This window comes from Hyperolius riggenbachi, chromosome 5, assembly GCF_040937935.1.
Source record: "Hyperolius riggenbachi isolate aHypRig1 chromosome 5, aHypRig1.pri, whole genome shotgun sequence".
NCBI classification, from domain to species: domain Eukaryota; kingdom Metazoa; phylum Chordata; class Amphibia; order Anura; family Hyperoliidae; genus Hyperolius; species Hyperolius riggenbachi.
This window is the reverse complement of record NC_090650.1, coordinates 8,459,273-8,479,629: the sequence shown is the minus strand read 5'-3', so window position 1 is coordinate 8,479,629 and position 20,357 is coordinate 8,459,273. Positions and strand designations below refer to the sequence as shown.

The 20,357-nt window shown below is 44.2% G+C and overlaps 1 protein-coding gene across 3 annotated transcripts in view; it reads left to right on the top strand.

Moving 5' to 3' along the window:
• ICA1 (islet cell autoantigen 1) overlaps positions 1 to 20,357 on the top strand; it is a 129,067-nt gene extending 108,710 nt beyond the window's left edge. For all 3 annotated transcript variants that reach the window (XM_068235078.1, XM_068235080.1, XM_068235079.1), the window contains 4 exons: positions 1,686 to 1,745; positions 4,249 to 4,518; positions 8,846 to 8,956; positions 18,847 to 20,357. In XM_068235078.1, the coding sequence (XP_068091179.1) occupies positions 1,686 to 1,745; positions 4,249 to 4,518; positions 8,846 to 8,956; positions 18,847 to 18,968 (563 nt within the window). In that variant the 3' untranslated portion in view covers positions 18,969 to 20,357. The remainder of the gene's footprint in view (positions 1 to 1,685; positions 1,746 to 4,248; positions 4,519 to 8,845; positions 8,957 to 18,846) is intronic.

Here is a 20,357-nt window from a genome sequence, read left to right as displayed (position 1 = left end):
ACAGGGACAACAAGGGATGATTTGCATATTCAGCAGTGATGCACTGGGAGACATCTCAAGCTCACTCCAACCTGAACTATCGCAAATACCTTCTGTTTTAAGAAGGCAAACTTCTGTTTGTACACATACTGTACTATATGCACTATAAATTGCTTTTATCCTATGCTGCTGTCACTTGCAGTAGCTAGTAAAACGCTGACAGAACTGACAGATTTTAGGCTAGTCCATCTCTACATGGAGGATTCTCAGTATCTCCTTTATTCTTTACAAAAGTGAACCCTGGAAATCATCTATACAAAGATGTCTAGCCTACTCGCTTGCACACTATTTTGGCAGTTGGACTGATCAACTACTTTTCAGTAAATACTTTTGAAAATAAAGAATACAATGGGAATCCCCCATGAGGCGAGGGACTAGTCCAAAACCTCTCAAATTTTTACTGCCTACTGAAAACCTTTTAACCTGCCCCTTTCCACTACCAACATATTGCTGTCTGATTCCAAATCGCTTGTTAATCGCAAAATCATATTTTGTGAATCGCAAAATCTGTACAGTAAAACAGACGGAATCGGTGATGAACGTTTCTGTTACTGTGATACCTTTACAATGCAATGTTGTCCCGATCGCAATCGCTATCCTGCTCCATTTTTCATGCGATTGAACTCCTATATTTTGTATAGGAGCACAGGAAAACCGCATAGCAAATTGCATAAATTGCAATGCTAATCGGCATTTCAAAATATTTTTTATTTCTAGCTTGTATTACACACTCCTGGGAGTTCTGGTTCACCATGAGCATGCTGGGTAATCTGTAACTCTGTGTGCTTCAAGTCCTACTCCATAGAGCAGGGGTCATCAAACTTTTTCGGTCAAGGGCCGGGTCAACATACTTCAGACTGCTGGGGGGCCGGAACATACATAAAATGATTACATTGAATCTAGGTATTGATTCCCCCCAATCATGTCCGGAGGAGAACTCCCAGCAGCAGTCATACAGTCATGCGGCACCCGAAGAGCGTCTTTGTGCACCAGAAAGTGAAGCATACCCAGGTGACAACCTGCCGTCCAATAGGACAGCAGTGTCACCTGATGCAGAATTGGAAGCCAGCGAATAACTGCTTGCTGTAGTATGTGGATGGGTGGTGCCAGCACTGCTATTCTATATGCGGGCTGAAGATATTTAAAGGTGCAGTGGGCCACATCTATAAGTTATACATTTTGTGTTTGGGGGGCCAGTAAATAAGCCTCAGGGGGCCACATTCAGCCCGCGGGCCTTAGTTTGAGGACCACTGCCATAGAGCCACATTAATCCATGCCATGCACTGATGAGGATCAACCAATCTGAAACAGTCTGTAGGCATGTTGGATTACTGTGGCTCTGTACAATTACCAAGCTGATACATCACTGCATTCGGGAGGTTCCGGAGGTGTGGCTTACAGGGACAACAAAGGACGATTTGCATATTCAGCAGTGATGCACTGGGAGACATCATATGCCCCACCCCCATCCTCTTCCTCCTTTCTCTTCATCCTGATTGGTGACTCTGGATCTCTGTGACAATTGATACATTTGTCTCTGTTGGCATTATCCATCCATCCATCCATCATCATCACGTCATTTTTGTTTGTTATTGGGAAGGGAAGGTTGGCCCAGCACTGAGGGTAATAACCGTCTCCCCCTGCAGGTACCCTGGATGATCTGCTGGATATAAAAGCCGAGGAGAAGTTTGTGTTTGAAGAAAGTGGTGAGTTCCATGAAAGTGATTAAATCTGATTTATTGTGCAGCTATGTGTGCCCCTAGAAATCACTGGGCCCCCTGCAAAACGTTTGATGCCCCCAATAAAAAAAGGAAAAAAAACTTACCATATAGGTGCCCCCAATATAGGTAGCCAGATATAGGTGCCCCAGTATAGGTAGCCAGGTATAGGTGCCCCCAGTATAGATAGCCAGATATAGGTGCCCCCAGTATAGATAGCCAGATATAGGTGCCCCCAGTATAGATAGCCAGATATAGGTGCCCCCAGTATAGATAGCCAGATATAGGTGCCCCCAGTATAGATAGCCAGATATAGGTGCCCCCAGTATAGATAGCCAGATATAGGTGCCCCCAGTATAGATAGCCAGATATAGGTGCCCCCAGTATAGATAGCCAGATATAGGTGCCCCCAGTATAGATAGCCAGATATAGGTGCCCCCAGTATAGATAGCCAGATATAGGTGCCCCCAGTATAGATAGCCAGATATAGGTGCCCCCAGTATAGATAGCCAGATATAGGTGCCCCCAGTATAGGTAGCCAGGTATAGGTGCCCCCAGTATAGATAGCCAGATATAGGTGCCCCCAGTATAGGTAGCCAGGTATAGGTGCCCCCAGTATAGATAGCCAGATATAGGTGCCCCCAGTATAGATAGGCAGGTATAGGTGCCCCCAGTATAGATAGCCAGATATAGGTGCCCCAGTATAGATAGCCAGATATAGGTGCCCCCAGTATAGATAGGCAGGTATAGGTGCCCCCAGTATAGATAGCCAGATATAGGTGCCCCAGTATAGGTAGCCAGATATAGGTGCCCCCAGTATAGATAGCCAGATATAGGTGCCCCCAGTATAGATAGCCAGATATAGGTGCCCCCAGTATAGATAGGCAGGTATAGGTGCCCCCAGTATAGGTAGCCAGGTATAGGTGCCCCCAGTATAGGTAGCCAGGTATAAGTGCCCCCAGTATAGATAGCCAGATATAGGTGCCCCCAGTATAGATAGGCAGGTATAGGTGCCCCCAGTATAGGTAGCCAGGTATAAGTGCCCCCAGTATAGATAGCCAGATATAGGTGCCCCCAGTATAGATAGGCAGGTATAGGTGCCCCCAGTATAGCTTGCGAGATATAGATACCACTATATAGAGAAAGGGGGGCAAACAAACAGTCCCTGGATACCTGTCCACCTTACCCACAAAATAGATAATGGGCGGGGCCAACCCTATAGATAAATAGCTCTCAACTAATTATGCAACAAATGTGGGTTACCAGCCGCCTTAATGTAACAAGTGTCAAAATTTTATTAATCAAAAAAGGGAACATTAAGAATCACTGATGAAACACATATGGAAGGTGCATTCATGATTCAATGATTAAAATTGCATATGCAAAAGCTATATAGCCATATATATATATATAGATACCCCAGTATAGGTAGCCAGGTATATAGGTGGCCCCAGTATAGATAGCAGGGTATAGGTGCCCCCAGTATAGATAGCCAGGTATAGGTGCCCCCAGTATAGATAGCCAGGTATAGGTGCCCCCAGTATAGATAGCCAGGTATAGGTGCCCCCAGTATAGGTAGCCAGGTATAGCCCCCCCCCCAGTATAGATAGCCAGGTATAGGTGCCCCCAGTATAGGTAGCCAGGCATAGGTGCCCCCAGTATAGATAGCCAGGTATAGGTGGCCCCAGTATAGATAGCCAGGTATAGGTGCCCCCAGTATAGATAGCCAGGTATAGGTGCCCCCAGTATAGATAGCCAGGTATAGGTGCCCCCAGTATAGATAGCAGGGTATAGGTGCCCCCAGTATAGATAGCCAGGTATAGGTGCCCCCAGTATAGGTAGGCAGGCATAGGTGCCCCCAGTATAGATAGCCAGGTAGAGGTGCCCCCAGTATAGGTAGCCAGGCAGAGGTGCCCCCAGTATAGGTAGCCAGATAGATAGGTGCCCCCAGTATAGGAAGCCAGATATATAGGTGCCCCCAGTATAGGTAGCCAGATATATAGGTGCCCCAGGGTTATGAGGGGGGAGCAGTGAGCACACACACAGCAGCAGGGAGGGGGCATTAGGTGTGGGGGGGGGATTGGGCATCTACAGCAGAGAGTTCATGTGAGATTGGGTGCCGGTTACTGCATATAGTAAAATATGGGCAATTTGAATTATCCATATTTTACTACTAGCACCCAATACATGCAGTGGTGCTGCAATACATACTCCACCTATATCTGATCATCTCACCCTTATGCATGGTGGGGTCTGGCAAGCTGAAGAGCATTGTGGGTGGAGATTAGTCCCCATGCATTATTGTAGCCATCACTGTACCAGATCTCGGTTTGGTTAGTGGAGGAACAATGCTCACCAAATCCGAGACGTCAGAAGATGTGACAAACCCTTGGTATGCGTGCAGCATGAAGCCCCCACCCTCCCCGCTATGGTCATGTGACACGTGAAGGACATGCATGGTTCATACTCACCTCTCCCTATCTTCTCCCAGCCATGTCCAAGGACCCGTTCTCCGAGCCCATGGATGCCCATGCCTTGGAGAAGGATGAGATGCAGCTCCTCAATGAGATCCTCAGCGCCTCGTCTCTGGACTCTAAAGATCTCGGCAAGGAGTGGATGGAGGTGTTTGGGGAGCCACTCAACACCCAGTCCTTGAGCCCAACCGCAGAAGAGGCGGAGCCCAGGGCGGAGCCACCATCAGGTTTTCTCCCATCGCAGCTGCTGGACCAGAACCTGAGCAGCCTCCAGTCCTCCTTCTATGGTTGGTGTAACAGCGGGGGATTCGGGGGGCTTCCTATGTACACTATGTGAGCTGTTCTCGTCCATCACTTCTTTCATGGCCCCCAGTATTACCTTCCCCCCCTACAGTATATTACATGGACCCCAGAATTCCCTTCCCCCCCTACAGTATATTACATGGCCCCCAGTATTACCTTCCCCCCCCCCCTACAGTATATTACATGGACCCCAGTATTCCCTCCCCCCCTCCAGTATATTACATGGCCCCCAGTATTCCCTTCCCCCCCTCCAGTATATTACATGGACCCCAGTATTCCCTTACCCCCTCCAGTATATTACATGGACCCCAGTATTACCTTCCCCCCCCCCCCCTACAGTATATTACATGGACCCCAGTATTCCCTCCCCCCCTCCAGTATATTACATGGCCCCCAGTATTCCCTTTCCCCCTCCAGTATATTACATGGACCCCAGTATTCCCTTCCCCCCCCCTCCCGTATATTACATGGCCCCCAGTATTCCCTCCCCCCCCCCCCCCCCCCCTCCAGTATATTACATCTGCATCTCTTACCTGAGTCCAAATCGCTTAAAGGAATGCTAATATCACATATAAGCATGTATGTATACGTAACTTCCTACATGAGGTGTGTGGGCTCCCTTGCCATGCTCTCCGGCCGCTCTGTTATCTTCTTATCGCCACTGGTAATCTCGCCGGCCGCACTCTTCTGCGCAGGGGAGAAGCACACGACTGGCCAGATTACCGGCGGCCTGGGTAAGTATAAATATACGGATATGTGTGATCTCGGGTACACTGTAAAGCATCCCTGCAATTTATTAGCCAGGTTTTTTTTCTGCGATTTTTCAAACGTGCAGTTCTGCGTTTTTTGCAACAGTTTTTTTTTTTTCAGTTCGCAGTTTAATGCAAATTTACTAATACCAATAATGTTAATTTATATGAATTTGTATGTAATTAACTTTACATGCAAATTTTTACAATTAGAATGCAAAAAAATTGCATTGTATTCGATTCCCATGTCCAGTATAAAATAAAGCATACATGTAGGCTGTTTTTTTTTTTTTTTTATTCTACAGAAAATTTGGATGGAAAAATTCTCACAACTCATGTCTATGCCATTGACTTGCATCGGATGTGCGAATTGTCAAAGAACAAATTTGCCCAAAAATTTGTGTGAAAGTGGCCATATATGGTCAATGAGTCCGACATGCAATTTGTATGCATCTTGGACGTGGTACAATCAACTGTACTTCCTGCCAGTTTTGGTTTGGCCCAATTTCCAAAAAGCATCCCCTTTGCATGATGGTATTCTGAGTATCTCATTCACCCTCTGATTGTTAGAAACTATAGGGAAAAAAACAACCCCAGGGTATTATTGTGGAGTAGGGATGATTAACGAGAAGCAAATATTTCCAAGTTTATGCAAATGTATTCAAATTTGTATGCAAATACATGCAGTTTGAAAATGGACCAATCAGTTTAAACCCTGGTTTAACCACTTCAGGATCAGTTTTTTTTTTTCCTTAAAAACCAAAACAATTTTCACATTTCAGCACTCCTCCCATTCATTCAGCGATAACTTTGCTACTTATCACACTGAAATGATCTATATATTGTTTTTCCCCACAAATTAGACTTTCCTTGGGTGGTACTTTTTGCTATGAATTATTTTATTTTATATGCATTGTAAAGGGAAGAATAATAAGAAAAAAATAATTTCTCATCTTTCGGCCATTATAGTTTTAAAATAAAACGTGCTTCGGTACATACAACACACACGTTTTATTTGCCCATTTGTCCCGGTTATTACAATATTTAAATTGTGTCCCTAGCACAATGTATGATGATAACATTTTATCTGGAAATAAAGGAGCATTTTTTTCCCGTTTAGGGATTTTTAATACTATTTAACTTATTACAAGACGTTTGTTTGCAAAATTAACAGTAATGTACACTCATGACATATTAGAAAAGTCCCTAATGTAGATTTTTTTTTAAAAAAAATAATGTAATTTTTTCTTTTTTTTTTTCTTTTTTTTAAACAAGTTTTTTTTATTTCTGTAACTGTGTAGCAGGGCTGGAAGGGGTTAAAAATAATAAAATAAAACTAATACTAAATGTTCTATGTAAAACAGTATAGTAGTGGTATAATTAGGTGTATTTTTACTTTTTGACCACAAGATGGTGTTATTGAGACCATGTTTCTATTAATAGAACAAGGAAGAGTTAGGTCTGAGAGCTTGCCTCATGTTATCAAGCTCTTGGAAGACACAGGAACGGTGATCAGGATTGAGAATAGAAGATTCTCATATCCCGATCACAGGTGGAGGGGGCTACGATGGTGAACCGAACGAAAACAGCGTGGGGATCATGAAAGCGGCAGTAAGGTAACAGTACGCATATCTACCCCCCTTATCCGCATGTGAAGTATACAGGGGCGTAGATATGCGTAACATGGATCCTAAAGTGGTTTGATTGGTCCATTTTCAAACTGCATGTATCAGTGAACTTCTTAGACAGCACTCCTCACTTGCTACTGTCCTGCAGGGTCTGGTCCAGAGGTGCCCACACTTTTTCGGCTTGTGTGAGCCACTTTAAAAAATTAGCAAGTCACAATGATCTACCCATGTACAATTTCAGGAGCACACCTGTATATACAGAATGGAAAATGCTGTGAGGTCGGGATCTACCACGAAGTCCTTTGCGATCTACTGGTATATCGCGATATACCTAATGGGCACCCTTGGTCTAGTCCCTCTGGCTGCGACAGAATACTTTAATCCCACAAAAATTGCATGGCATGACCAACACTGACGGTTCAAGGAGTAGACTTCGTTCACTTCCAAAATGTAAACAAAGCAAGCCAGGATATCCGACAGCAAGATCGGCATGTGACTACAGCTCCATATAGCTCTATGACATAGCTCTTGCTACATGGGCGTAACAATAGGGACTGCAGCCACTGAACAGGAAGTAGCGTCCGACACTAGAGAGAGAAAAATCCACGCTGGAACACACGGAAGGTATGTGGGTCTGCCGCTGCCCGCACACAGTTATTGATGCTGCAGTGGAGCGCAGAGGGAAGAGCCCGAGGTGAGGGTGCGACTCCTCCTGCCCCCCAAAATGGCCCTGAGCTGGCCCTTGGGGGCGCTCAGAAATTCTGCAGGGGGGCCCGGTGGGTCTTAAGGTAGCCATACACTGGTCGATTTGCTATCAGACTTGACCAACAGATAGATCCTCGAATCTGATCAGAGAGGGATCGTATGGCTGCCTTTACTGCAAACAGATTGTGAATCAATTTCAGCGTGAAACCGATCACAATCTGTGGTGGTGCTGCCGAACCCCCCCCCCCCCCCCCGCATACATTACCTGCTCCGGCCAACGCGAGTCCCCCTCCTTCACCGCTGTCTCTTCTCCGCTGGGTCCCGGACAGGCAGGCTTCACTTCTTCCTGTCCGGGGAAGTTTAAACAGTAGAGGGCGCTCTACTGTTTAAACTTCCTGCCGGGACAGGAAGTTAAGTGAAGCTGCAGCCCTGGAGCCCAGCGAAGAAGAGACAGCAGTGACTGGGAGGACTCACGCCGACCGGAGCAGGTCATGTATTATTGCCGCTGTATTGCGTCGGTAGTCGGGCATTCGAACGCCGCTATCGACGCACTGCCGACCCGCCGGCGATCGAGCAAAATCTTCCGCACGGACGGCTCGACGGGAACGATTGATTTCGGATGGAAATCAATCGTTTGCGCACCGATTTCACATCACAGTGATCGAATCTGCTGTATATCGGCGGGAAAATCGTTAGGTGTATGGGCCCCTTTAGTTACGCCCCTGTCTTGCTACATGCTGTAAACAGAGGTATGCTTGAGATCAGGTCCATGTTTACATTGCAGTGCAGGTCTTCTAAGCGGTTTCTCCTCCTCCCGAAGCGGCGACAGTCCATTGTGCTTAGAAGACCTAGACTGCAATGTAAACCTGGACCTGATCTCAAGCATACCCTCTGCTTACAGCGTGTAGCAAGATCTATATCATAGAGCTATATGGAGCAGTAGTCACATGCTGATCTTGCTGTCGGATATTCTGGCTTTGTTTATTCACATTTTGGAAGTGAACGAAGTCTACTGCTTGAACTGTCAGTGCGGGCCATGCAAACTGCATATATTTGCATAAAAGTGTGCATAAATTTGCATAAACCCAGAAATATTTACATCTCATTGAGTATCCCTATTGAGGAGGAAGCAATTTTTCACACCTTCACAATATATCTCCTATGATTGCTGTTACACATTTAGTTGTAGTCATATGAAATCTTGCCTCACATTGTTCTGTTTGTTTCAGACTGGGCAGCCATCAGCGGGGCCTCATCATCATCATCATTATCTCCGTCCACCGTGCCAGCCCAATCGCCCTCACACACCACTGACAACACTAACAAGACTCCGCAGAAAGGTGAGAAGGCGGGGATATGGTAACTCCCAGATCTCCCAGAATACTACATATGGATATAATCTGTGTTCCTTAAACAGGTGTACCTAATAAAGCGCAAATAGCTAATCAGCAAATCATATGACAGCAGCTTAATGCATTTAAAGTGAACCAGAGGAAAAAGTTTTGTATGGAAGCTGCCATATTTATTTCCTGTTAAAGCAATACTAGTTGCCTGGCTGTCCTGCTGATCCTCTGCCTCTAATACTTTCAGCCATAGCCCCTGAACAAGCATGCAGCAGGTCAGGTGTTTCTGACATTATTGTCAGATCTGACAAGATTAGCTGCATGCTTGTTTCTGGTGTGATTCAGACACTACTGCAGCCAAATAGATCAGCAGGGCTACCAGGCAATTGGTAGCCTTGATATTAATCTCACCTCGTTGACTTGAAGCATCCTGACGTTGGGAAAACAAGTTGGAGAAGTTCAAACTGAGCTTTAGAATGGGAAGTAAGGATATTTGAGATGAATTTGAATGTTGCATAGTTGTTGGTGCCAGAAGGGATGGTATCAAGGTTTTCAGAAACTGCTGATCTACTGGGATTCTCATACACAACAGTCTCTGGGATCAACAGAGAAGATTTAAAAAGACATGTTCAGGGAGCTGTAGTTGTGTGGAGGAGAATGCCTTGCGGTCAAAGGAAAATGGGCAGGCTGGGTCCAGATCCAAGGTGTGCAGAAAACAATCTCTGAACGCATGAACCTGGAAGCAGATTGACTACAGCAGCAGAAGACCACACCAGGTGCCACTCCTGTCCGCTAAGAGCAGGAAAGTGAGGATACATTGTGCACAGGCTCACCTGAATTACGCAAGACTGGAAAAATGTTACATGGTCTGAGGAGTCACAATTTCAGCTGCAACATTCAGATGGTTGGGTCAGAATTAGGCATAAACAACATTAAAGCAAGAATACATCCTGACTTGTGCAAATACATATTAGTAATATGGTAGGGCATTAGACTATGACTATGGTAGGATTAGATTGTGAGCTCCTCTGGGCACAGTCAGTGACATGACTATGTACTCTGTAATGTGCTGCAGGAGATGTCAGTGCTATATAAATACATAATAATAATATGGGAGGGCATTATACTATGACTATGGTAGGATTAGAGTGTGAGATCCTCTGAGGACAGTCAGTGACATGACTATGTACACTGTACAGTGCAGCAGAAGATGTCAGTGCTATATAAATACAAAATAATAATATGGGAGGGCATTAGACTATGACTATGGTAGGATTAGATTGTGAGCTCCTCTGAGAACAGTCAGTGACATGACTATGTACTCTGCAAAGTGCTGCAGAAAATGTCAGCGCTATATAAATACATAATAATAATATGGTAGGACATTACACTATGACTATGGTAGGATTAGAGTGTGAGATCCTCTGAGGACAGTCAGTGACATGACTATGTACACTGTACAGTGCAGCAGAAGATGTCAGTGCTATATAAATACATAATAATAATATGGGAGGGCATTAGACTATGACTATGGTAGGATTAGATTGTGAGCTCCTCTGAGGATAGTCAGTGACATGACTATGTACTCTGTAATGTGCTGCAGGAGATGACAGTGCTATATAAATACATAATAATAATATGGTAGGACATTACACTATGACTATGGTAGGATTAGAGTGTGAGCTCCTCTGAGGACAGTCAGTGACATGACTATGTACTCTGTATAGTGCTGCAGAAGATGTCAGTGCTATATAAATACATAATAATAATAATATGGTAGGACATTACACTAGGACTATGGTAGGATTAGATTGTGAGCTCCTCTGAGGACAGTCAGTGGCATGACTATGTACTCTGTAATGTGCTGCAGAAGATGTCAGTGCTATATAAATCTATATAAATAAAAGTGTGTGTGTGTGTGCGTGCGTGCGTGCGTGCGTGCGTGCGTGCGTGCGTGCACTCAACCGGCTTGACCGACGATCACTCAACTGGCTTGACCGACGATCACTCAACCGGCTTGAATGATTTGAACGAAACTTGGTATACAGATCCCTTACTACCTGGGATGATATGTTCTGGGGGTCTCGCGGCCCCCCTGCACACCTGGGCGGAGCTACAAATAGCAAATCATCATTCATGTCAATGGAAAAAATGTAAAAGGCTGCCATTCTTACAGTAATCAAGCCAGAGTCCCCACACTTGGCACAGTTGGTCACTTGGTGACAGAGGTTACGAATCCAGGAAAAGTGGGAGGAGCATAACACAGCCAATCAAATTTCAGCCATTCATTTTAAATAAGAAAATGTACACCGCAGCCATTCTTAGACTGTTAATCGCAGGGCTCTCAAACTTGCCACACTTGGTCACTGGGTAAATGCAATTAAGATTCTAGAAAGTGGGTGGAGCCTACAACAGCCAATCAAAATTCACCTATTGATTTTGAAAGGGAATATTTAAACTGCTGCCATTCTTACACTGTTAATGGCAGAGACTTCAAACTTGCTACAGTCGGTCATTGGGTGACTGGGGTCCAAATTCACTAAAGGGGCAGGGCCACCTACAGCCAATCAGATTTCCTTGGTGGATAAACTGCTTCCATTGACACATTTTTGATGCCAGGAACCTGAAAGCTCACAAACTTGGTCACTGGGTGACTGTGTGTCAAGGTTACAAAAAGTGGGCGGAGCTAAAAACAAATTTCACTGGAAAATATAAACTGCAGCCATTCTTACACCGTTAATGGCAGGGTTCTCAAACTTTGCACAGTTGGTCACTGGGTGAATGAGATTAAGATTTTAGAAGGTGGGTGGAGCCTACAACAGCCAATAAAAATTCACCTTTTGATTTTCAAAGGGAATATTTAAGCTGCTACTATTCTTATACTGTTAATAGCAAATGCCTCAAACCTGATACAGTTGGTCATTGGGTGATTAGGGTTCAAATTCAGAAAGGGGGCGGAGCCACAAACAGATAGATTTGTTTATTTTTCAATGGGAATATACAAGGTATTGATACCAAGGACCCCAAAGCTGATAAACTGATAATTGAGTGACTGTATGTCAAGTTTAGAAAGTGTCCCGGTGCCAACAGCTAAATTTTTAACATGGCAGGGTTCCCAAACTTTACACAATTGGCCACTGGGTGACTGGGATGAATATTCAGAAATGTGGGTGGAGCCTACAACAGCCAATCAAAATTGACCTATTGATTTTCAAGGGGAATATTCACATTGCTACCATTCTCACACTGTTAATGGCAGAGGCCTCAAACCTGGTACAGTCAGCATCTCACTGGGAGACTGGGGTTTAAATTCTGAAGGGAGCGGGCCAAATACAGCCAATCAGATTTGTTTCATTTCAATGGTAAAATGCAACTTATTTATGCCAAGGACCCCAAAGCTCATAAACTTGGTCATTTAGTGACTGTGTGTCCAGGTTACAAAAAGTGGGCGGAACCAAAACCAAATTTACTGGGAAAATATAAACTGCAGCCATTCTTACACTGTTAATGGCAGGGCTCTCAAACTTTGCACAGTTGGTCACTGGGTGAATGAGATTAAGATTTTAGAAGGTGGGTGGAGCCTACAACAGCCAATAAAAATTCACCTTTTGATTTTCAAAGGGAATATTTAAGCTGCTACTATTCTTATACTGTTAATAGCAAATGCCTCAAACCTGATACAGTCAGTCATTGGGTGATTAGGGTTCAAATTCAGAAAGGGGGCGGAGCCACAAACAGATAGATTTGTTTATTTTTCAATGGGAATATACAAGGTATTGATACCAAGGACCCCAAAGCTGATAAACTGATAATTGAGTGACTGTATGTCAAGTTTAGAAAGTGTCCCGGTGCCAACAGCTAAATTTTTAACATGGCAGGGTTCCCAAACTTTACACAATTGGCCACTGGGTGACTGGGATGAATATTCAGAAATGTGGGTGGAGCCTACAACAGCCAATCAAAATTGACCTATTGATTTTCAAGGGGAATATTCACATTGCTACCATTCTCACACTGTTAATGGCAGAGGCCTCAAACCTGGTACAGTCAGCATCTCACTGGGAGACTGGGGTTTAAATTCTGAAGGGAGCGGGCCAAATACAGCCAATCAGATTTGTTTCATTTCAATGGTAAAATGCAACTTATTTATGCCAAGGACCCCAAAGCTCATAAACTTGGTCATTTAGTGACTGTGTGTCCAGGTTACAAAAAGTGGGCGGAACCAAAACCAAATTTACTGGGAAAATATAAACTGCAGCCATTCTTACACTGTTAATGGCAGGGTTCTCAAACTTTGCGCAGATGGTCACTGGGTGACTGAGATTAATATTCATGGAAGTGGGTGGAGCCTATAATAGCCAATCAAAATTCACCTGTTGATTTTCAATGGGAATATTTAAATTGCTGCCATTTTTACACTGCTAATAGCAGATGCTTCAAACCTGCTACAGTTGATCATTGGGTGACTAGGGTTCAAATGCTGGAGAGGGGGTGAAGCCACAAACAGCCTATCTGATTTGTTTCATTTCATTGGAATATACAAATTATTGATGCCAAGGACCCCAAAGCTCACAAACTTGGTCATTGCGTGTTTGTGTGTTAGGGTTAGAAAGTGGGCGGAGCCAACACCAGTCAAATACATACACGGGCAACGCCGGGTCATCAGTGGGTGGAGACAAATACAAATTTCCCTGGGAAAATGTAAACTGCAGCCATTCTTACACTGTTAATGGCAGGGTTCTCAAACTTTGCACAGTTGGTCACTGGGTGACTGGGATTAATATTCAGAAAAGTGGGTGGAGCCTACAAAAGTGAATCAAACTTCACCTATTACTTTTCAAGGGGAATATTTAATTGCTACCATTCTTGCACTGTGAATGGCACAGGCCTCAAACCTGGTACAGTTGGTGACGGGGTGACTGGGGTTCAAATTCAGAAAAGGGGTGGAGCCACAAACAGCCAATCAGATTTTTTTAATTTCAATGAAAGTTATTGATACCAAAGACCGCAAAGCTCACAAACTTGGTCATTGAGTAATTGTGTGTTAGGGCTAGAAAAAATGGGCGAAGCCAACACCAGCCAAATACATACCCGGGCAACGCCGGGCAATCAGCTATACATAATAATAATATGGTAGGACATTAGACTATGACTATGATAGGATTAGAGTGTGAGCTCCTCTGAGGACAGTCAGTGACATGACTATGTACTCTGTAATGTGCTGCAGAAGATGTCAGTGCTATATAAATACATAATAATAATATGGTAGGATTAGAGTGTGAGCCCCTCTGAGGACAGTCAGTGACATGGCTATGTACTCTGTAATGTGTTGCAGGAGATGTCAGTGCCATATAAATACATAATAATAATATGGTAGGACATTATACTATGACTATGGCAGGATTAGATTGTGAGCTCCTCTGAGGACAGTCAGTGACATGACTATGTACTCTGTAATGTGCTGCAGAAGATGTCAGTGCTATATAATTACATAATAATAATAATATGGCAGGTCATTAGACTATGACTATGGTAGGATTAGACTGTGAGCTCCTCTGAGGACAGTCAGTGACATGACTATGTACTCTGTATAGTGCTGCAGAAGATGTCAGTGCTATATAAATACATAATAATAATATGGTAGGTCATTAGACTATGACTATGGCAGGATTAGATTGTGAGCTCCTCTGAGGACAGTCAGTGACATGACTATGTACTCTGTATAGTGCTGCAGAAGATGTCAGTGCTATATAAATACATAATAATAATACGGTAGGTCATTAGACTATGACTATGGTAGGATTAGAGTGTGAGCTCCTCTGAGGACAGTCAGTGACATGACTATGTACTCTGTAATGTGCTACAGAAGATGTCAGTGCTATATAATTACATAATAATAATATGGTAGGACATTACACTATGACTATGGTAGGATTAGACTGTAAGCTCCTCTGAGGACAGTCAGTGACATGACTATGTACTCTGTAATGTGCTGCAGAAGATGTCAGTGCTATATAAATACATAATAATAATATGGTAGGACATTAGACTATGACTATGGCAGGATTAGATTGTGGGCTCCTCTAAGGACAGTAAGTGACATGACTATGTATTCTGTACAATGCTGTGGAAGATGTTGGTGCTATATAAATCTACTCCACTTCCTGGAATAAAGTATAGGATACTTTTTATTCCCATAACCAAAAAGTGGGCGGAGACAAATACAAATATCACTGGAAAATGTAAACTACAGCCATTCTTACACTGTTATTGGCAGGGTTCTTAAACTTTGCACATTTGGTCACTGGGTGACTGGGATTAAAGAGAAACCGTGACCAAGAATTAAACTTCATCCCAATCAGTAGCTGATACCCCCTTTTACGTGAGAAAATCTATTCTTTTTCACAAACGGATCATCAGGGGGCGCTGTGTAACTGATATTGTGGTGAAACTCCTCCCACAAGAAACTCTGAGGACCGTAGTACTCCTGGCAGTTTCCTGTCTGTGAACCTTGCTGCATTGTGGGAAATAGCTGTTTACAGTTGTTTACAACTGCTAAGAAAAGCATGCAGCAGCTACATCACCTGTCAGCAGTAAAATGTCACCATGTGATAAATGTCAGAATGTAAATCAGGGAGAGGAAAGATTTTACAATGGGCAAACACCGACTAAATCCTTTATACATAATTATTGTAAAAAGAAGAAGCACTTTTTTATTACATTATTTTCACTGGAGTTCCTCTTTAATATTCAGAAAGGTGGGTGGAGCCTACAAAAGCCAATCAAAATTCACCTATTGATTTTCAAGTGGGATATTTAATTTCTGCCAATCTTGCACTGTTAATTGCTCAAACCTGGTACAGTTGGTCATTGACTGGGGTTCAAATTCAGACAAAGGGGTGGAGCCACAAACAGCCAATCAGATTTGTTTTATTTCAATGCAAATTATTGATGCCAAAAACCACAAAGATTGCACACTAGGTCATTAAGTAATTGTGTGTTAGGGTTAGAAAAAATGGGTGCAGCTAACACCAGCCAAATACATAAGCGGGCAACGTCAGGCCAAATCCACCAGCTAGTAAATACATACTAATAATATGTTTGGACATCAGACTATGACTATGGTAGGATTAGATTGTGAGCTCCTCTGAGGACGGCCAGTGACATGACTATGTACACTGTAATGTGCTGCAGAAGATGTCAGTGCTATATAAATACATAATAATAATATGGTAGGACATTAGACTATGACTATGACTATGGTAGGATTAGATTGTGAGCTCCTCTGAGTATAGTCAGTGACATGTCTATGTACTCTGTAATGTGCTGCAGAAGATATCGGTGCTATATAAATACATAATAATAATATGGTAGGACATTAGACTATGACTATGGTAGGATTAGATTGTGAGCTTCTCTGAGGACGGCCAGTGACATGACTATGTACACTGTAATGTGCTGCAGAAGATGTCAGTGCTATATAAATACATAATAATAATATGGTAGGACATTAGACAATGACTATGGTAGGATTAGAGTGTGAGCTCCTCTGAGGACAGTCAGTGACATGACTATGTACTCTGTAATGTGCTGCAGGAGATGTCAGTGCTATATAAATACATAATAATAATATGGTAGGACATTACACTGTGACTATGGTAGGATTAGAGTGTGAGCTCCTCTGAGGATAGTCAGACATGACTATGTACTCTGTAATGTGCTTCAGGAGATGTCAGTGCTATATAAATACATAATAATAATATGGTAGGACATTGGACTATGACTATGGTAGGATTAGAGTGTGAGCTCCTCTGAGGACAGTCAGTGACATGACTATGTACTCTGTAATGTGCTGCAGGAGATGTCAGTGCTATATAAATAAATAATAATAATATGGTAGGACATTACACTATGACTATGGTAGGATTAGAGTGTGAGCTCCTCTGAGGATAGTCAGACATGACTATGTACTCTGTAATGTGCTTCAGGAGATGTCAGTGCTATATAAATACATAATAATAATATGGTAGGACATTGGATTATGACTATGGTAGGATTAGAGTGTGAGCTCCTCTGAGGACAGTCAGTGACATGACTATGTACTCTGTAATGTGCTGCAGGAGATGTCAGTGCTATATAAATAACAACAGGGCCGGCCCGCTCATGAGGCGGGGTGAAACTTTTGCCTCAGGCGGCAAATTTCCAGGGGCGGCATCCGCCCGTCCGTGCGGGTAGCCGGCCGCCGAGCTGGAGGGGTAGCTGGCAGGACGGGGGTATTGGGCCTAGCGGCGGGGAGGGGGGGTCGGACCCCCCCCCCTCCCTCGCCTGGGTCCCTCATCCTCCGCTCCCCTCCAGCCTTACATAGAAGCAGCCGCTATTTGTAAGAGGCACGGGCGGGGAGGACTCACCTCTTCCTCGATCCAGCGTGCGCTCCACTGACGTCACTTCCTGCAACGCTGCAGGAAGTGATGTCAGTGGAGCGCACGCTGGGAACAGGTGAGTCCCCCCCCCCCCCCCCCCCCCCCCCCCGTGCGTCTTACAAATAGCGGCTGCTTCTTCTATGTAAGGCTGGAGGGGAGCGCAGTTCGGGGGACCCAGGCGAGGGAGGGGGGGTACGACCCCCTCCCCGCCGCTAGGCCCAATACCCCCGTCCTGCCAGCTACCCCTCCAGCTCGGCGGCCCCCCAGAGCGCCGCCCTCACCCCCCCCCCCCCCCCCCCCCAACGGGGGTGGCGGCGGAAATTTTTTTTTTTGCCTCAGGCGGCAAAAAGTCTAGGGCCAGCCCTGCATAACAATAATATGGTAGGGCATTAGACTAGGACTATGGTAGGATTAGAGTGTGAGCTCCTCTGAGGACAGTCAGTGACATGACTATGTACTCTGTAATGTGCTGCAGAAGATGTCAGTGCTATATAAATACATAACAATAATATGGTAGGGCATTAGACTAGGACTATGGTAGGATTAGAGTGTGAGCTCCTCTGAGGACAGTCAGTGACGTGACTATGTACTCTGTAAAGTGCTGTAGAAGATGTCAGTGCTATATAAATACATAATAATAATATGGTAGGACATTAGACTATGACTATGGTAGGATTAGAGTGTGAGCTCCTCTGAGGACAGTCAGTGACATGACTCTGTACTCTGTAATGTGCTGCAGAAGATGTCAGTGCTATATAAATACATAATAATAATATGGGAGGACATTAGACTATGACTATGGTAGGATTAGAGTGTGAGCTCCTATGAGGACAGTCAGTGACATGACTATGTACTCTGTACAGTGCTGCAGAAGATGTCAGTGCTATATAAATACATAATAATATGGGAGGACATTAGACTGACTATGGTAGGATTAGAGTGTGAGCTCCTCTCAGGACAGTCAGTGACATGACTATGTACTCTGTAATGTGCTGCAGAAGATGTCAGTGCTAAATAAATACATAATAATAATATGGTAGGACATTAGACTATGACTATGGTAGTAGAATTAGAGTGTGAGCTCCTCTGAGGACAGTCAGTGACATGACTATGTACTCTGTAATGTGCTGCAGGAGATGTCAGTGCTATATAAATACATAATAATAATATAGTAGGATAATAGACTATGACTATGGTAGGATTAGAGTGTGAGCTCCTCTGAGGACAGTCAGTGACATGACTATGTACTCTGTAATGTGCTGCAGGAGATGTCAGTGCTATATAAATACATAATAATAATATGGTAGGACATTACACTATGACTATGGTAGGATTAGAGTGTGAGCTCCTCTGAGGACAGTCAGTGACATGACTATGTACTCTGTAATGTGCTGCAGGAGATATTTGTACTATGTAAGCACATAATAATTTACATTTTTTTCAGTTAAACATGCATTTATTTTGCAGATGCTTTGAAGAGCACAAAAGACCTCTCCACTTGGTATAATCTGTTTGCAGACTTGGATCCGCTCTCCAATCCAGATGCTGTGGGCAAAACAGACAAGGAACATGAACTACTAAACGCCTAATACCAGCCTGTGCCACTAGGTCACCCCTTTTCCCCTCCCCCTGTTTCCTCCCCTCACCCTGTGCCTTTCCCTCCCCCTCCTCTCATCCTCTGCCCTCCCCTCTCCCTATCCCTCTCCCCTCCTCTCACCTTGTGCCCTTCTCTCTCACCTTATCCCCTTCCCTCACCTTATCCCCTCCACTCCTCTCATCCTGTGCCCTCCCCTCTCCCCTCCCTTCCTCTCACCCTGTGCCATCCCATCACCCTATCACCTCCCCTCACCATGTTCCCTCCCCTCCACTTCTCTCACCCTGTGCCCTCCCCTCACCCTATCCCTCCTCTCACCATGTTCCCTCCCCTTGCCGTATCCCCCCCAATCACCCTGTACCCTCCCTGAGCCCTATCCCATCCCCTTCTCCCACCCTATCCCCTCCTCTCACCCTATCCCCTCCCCTTACCCTATCCCCTCCCCTTGCTCTATCCCATTCAACAAGTCGCCTTGTCACCAATGATGTCCGCACAGGAAGGAGACATAATACTTGTGCCACTACTATAAAAGTGAACTCCAGCCAAAATGTTTACATGTTAGTAACACAAACAGCTTTAAAAACCTATTCTTAGTTCTGCCGGAAATGCTCAGAACATCTGTGAGGTTTGTATTGTCGTCTTTGAAAATTCTTCTCCTGGCAAAACTGCCACTAAAAAAACGGAATCGGATAGAAATCCCACAATTTGGGGACAAAGATGGCAATAAAAACCATGACCGATCCAAAAACTTTCCTCACGCTAAGATTGGAATAAACCATATTGGCTGCTGTTACACTTTAACTGATGTTTTTCCTGAAACAAAGAATCGATTTTTCATAAAGAGAGAGAGAATTTATCTGTTCCTCCTGGAAACTCGCCTACATCCACTCTGGACTTTCTAAAGAACTATTTTAAAGGGAGAGACTCGGAGCCTATTTTTTTACGTTCACCATCGGAGGATCCGGACGCCAAAACTCTTCTGTTGTTTTTTCTTCTAAGTTTACATTTGAATGCTTAGTCTTTGTTAAGGATAATTTATTTGGTTGGGAGCAAAATTCTTCATTCTAGCTAAGAAATCCCAGCATGCACTGCGCCAATCACTACTGTTTAGTTTTACACTGGAGCAGGAAGTATAGAGTGCGAGGGGAAATGGCTTCCCCCATTCGGGAGGTTGAGAAGAGTCACTGTGGTCTCTAGCACTATAACTTGTCGAAGGAAATCTTTCCATGTTCTCACATTCTCGGAAGTGCCTCTGCAGACGCTCGTGTTTACACGCCGCTCGGAGAGATGGAGATGCGTCTGCGAAGTTCACAGGAGACGCATGGGCAGCGTCTCTGCCATGATGTGTAGGAAAACTGGATAATAAAATTACTTTGGCTCATCA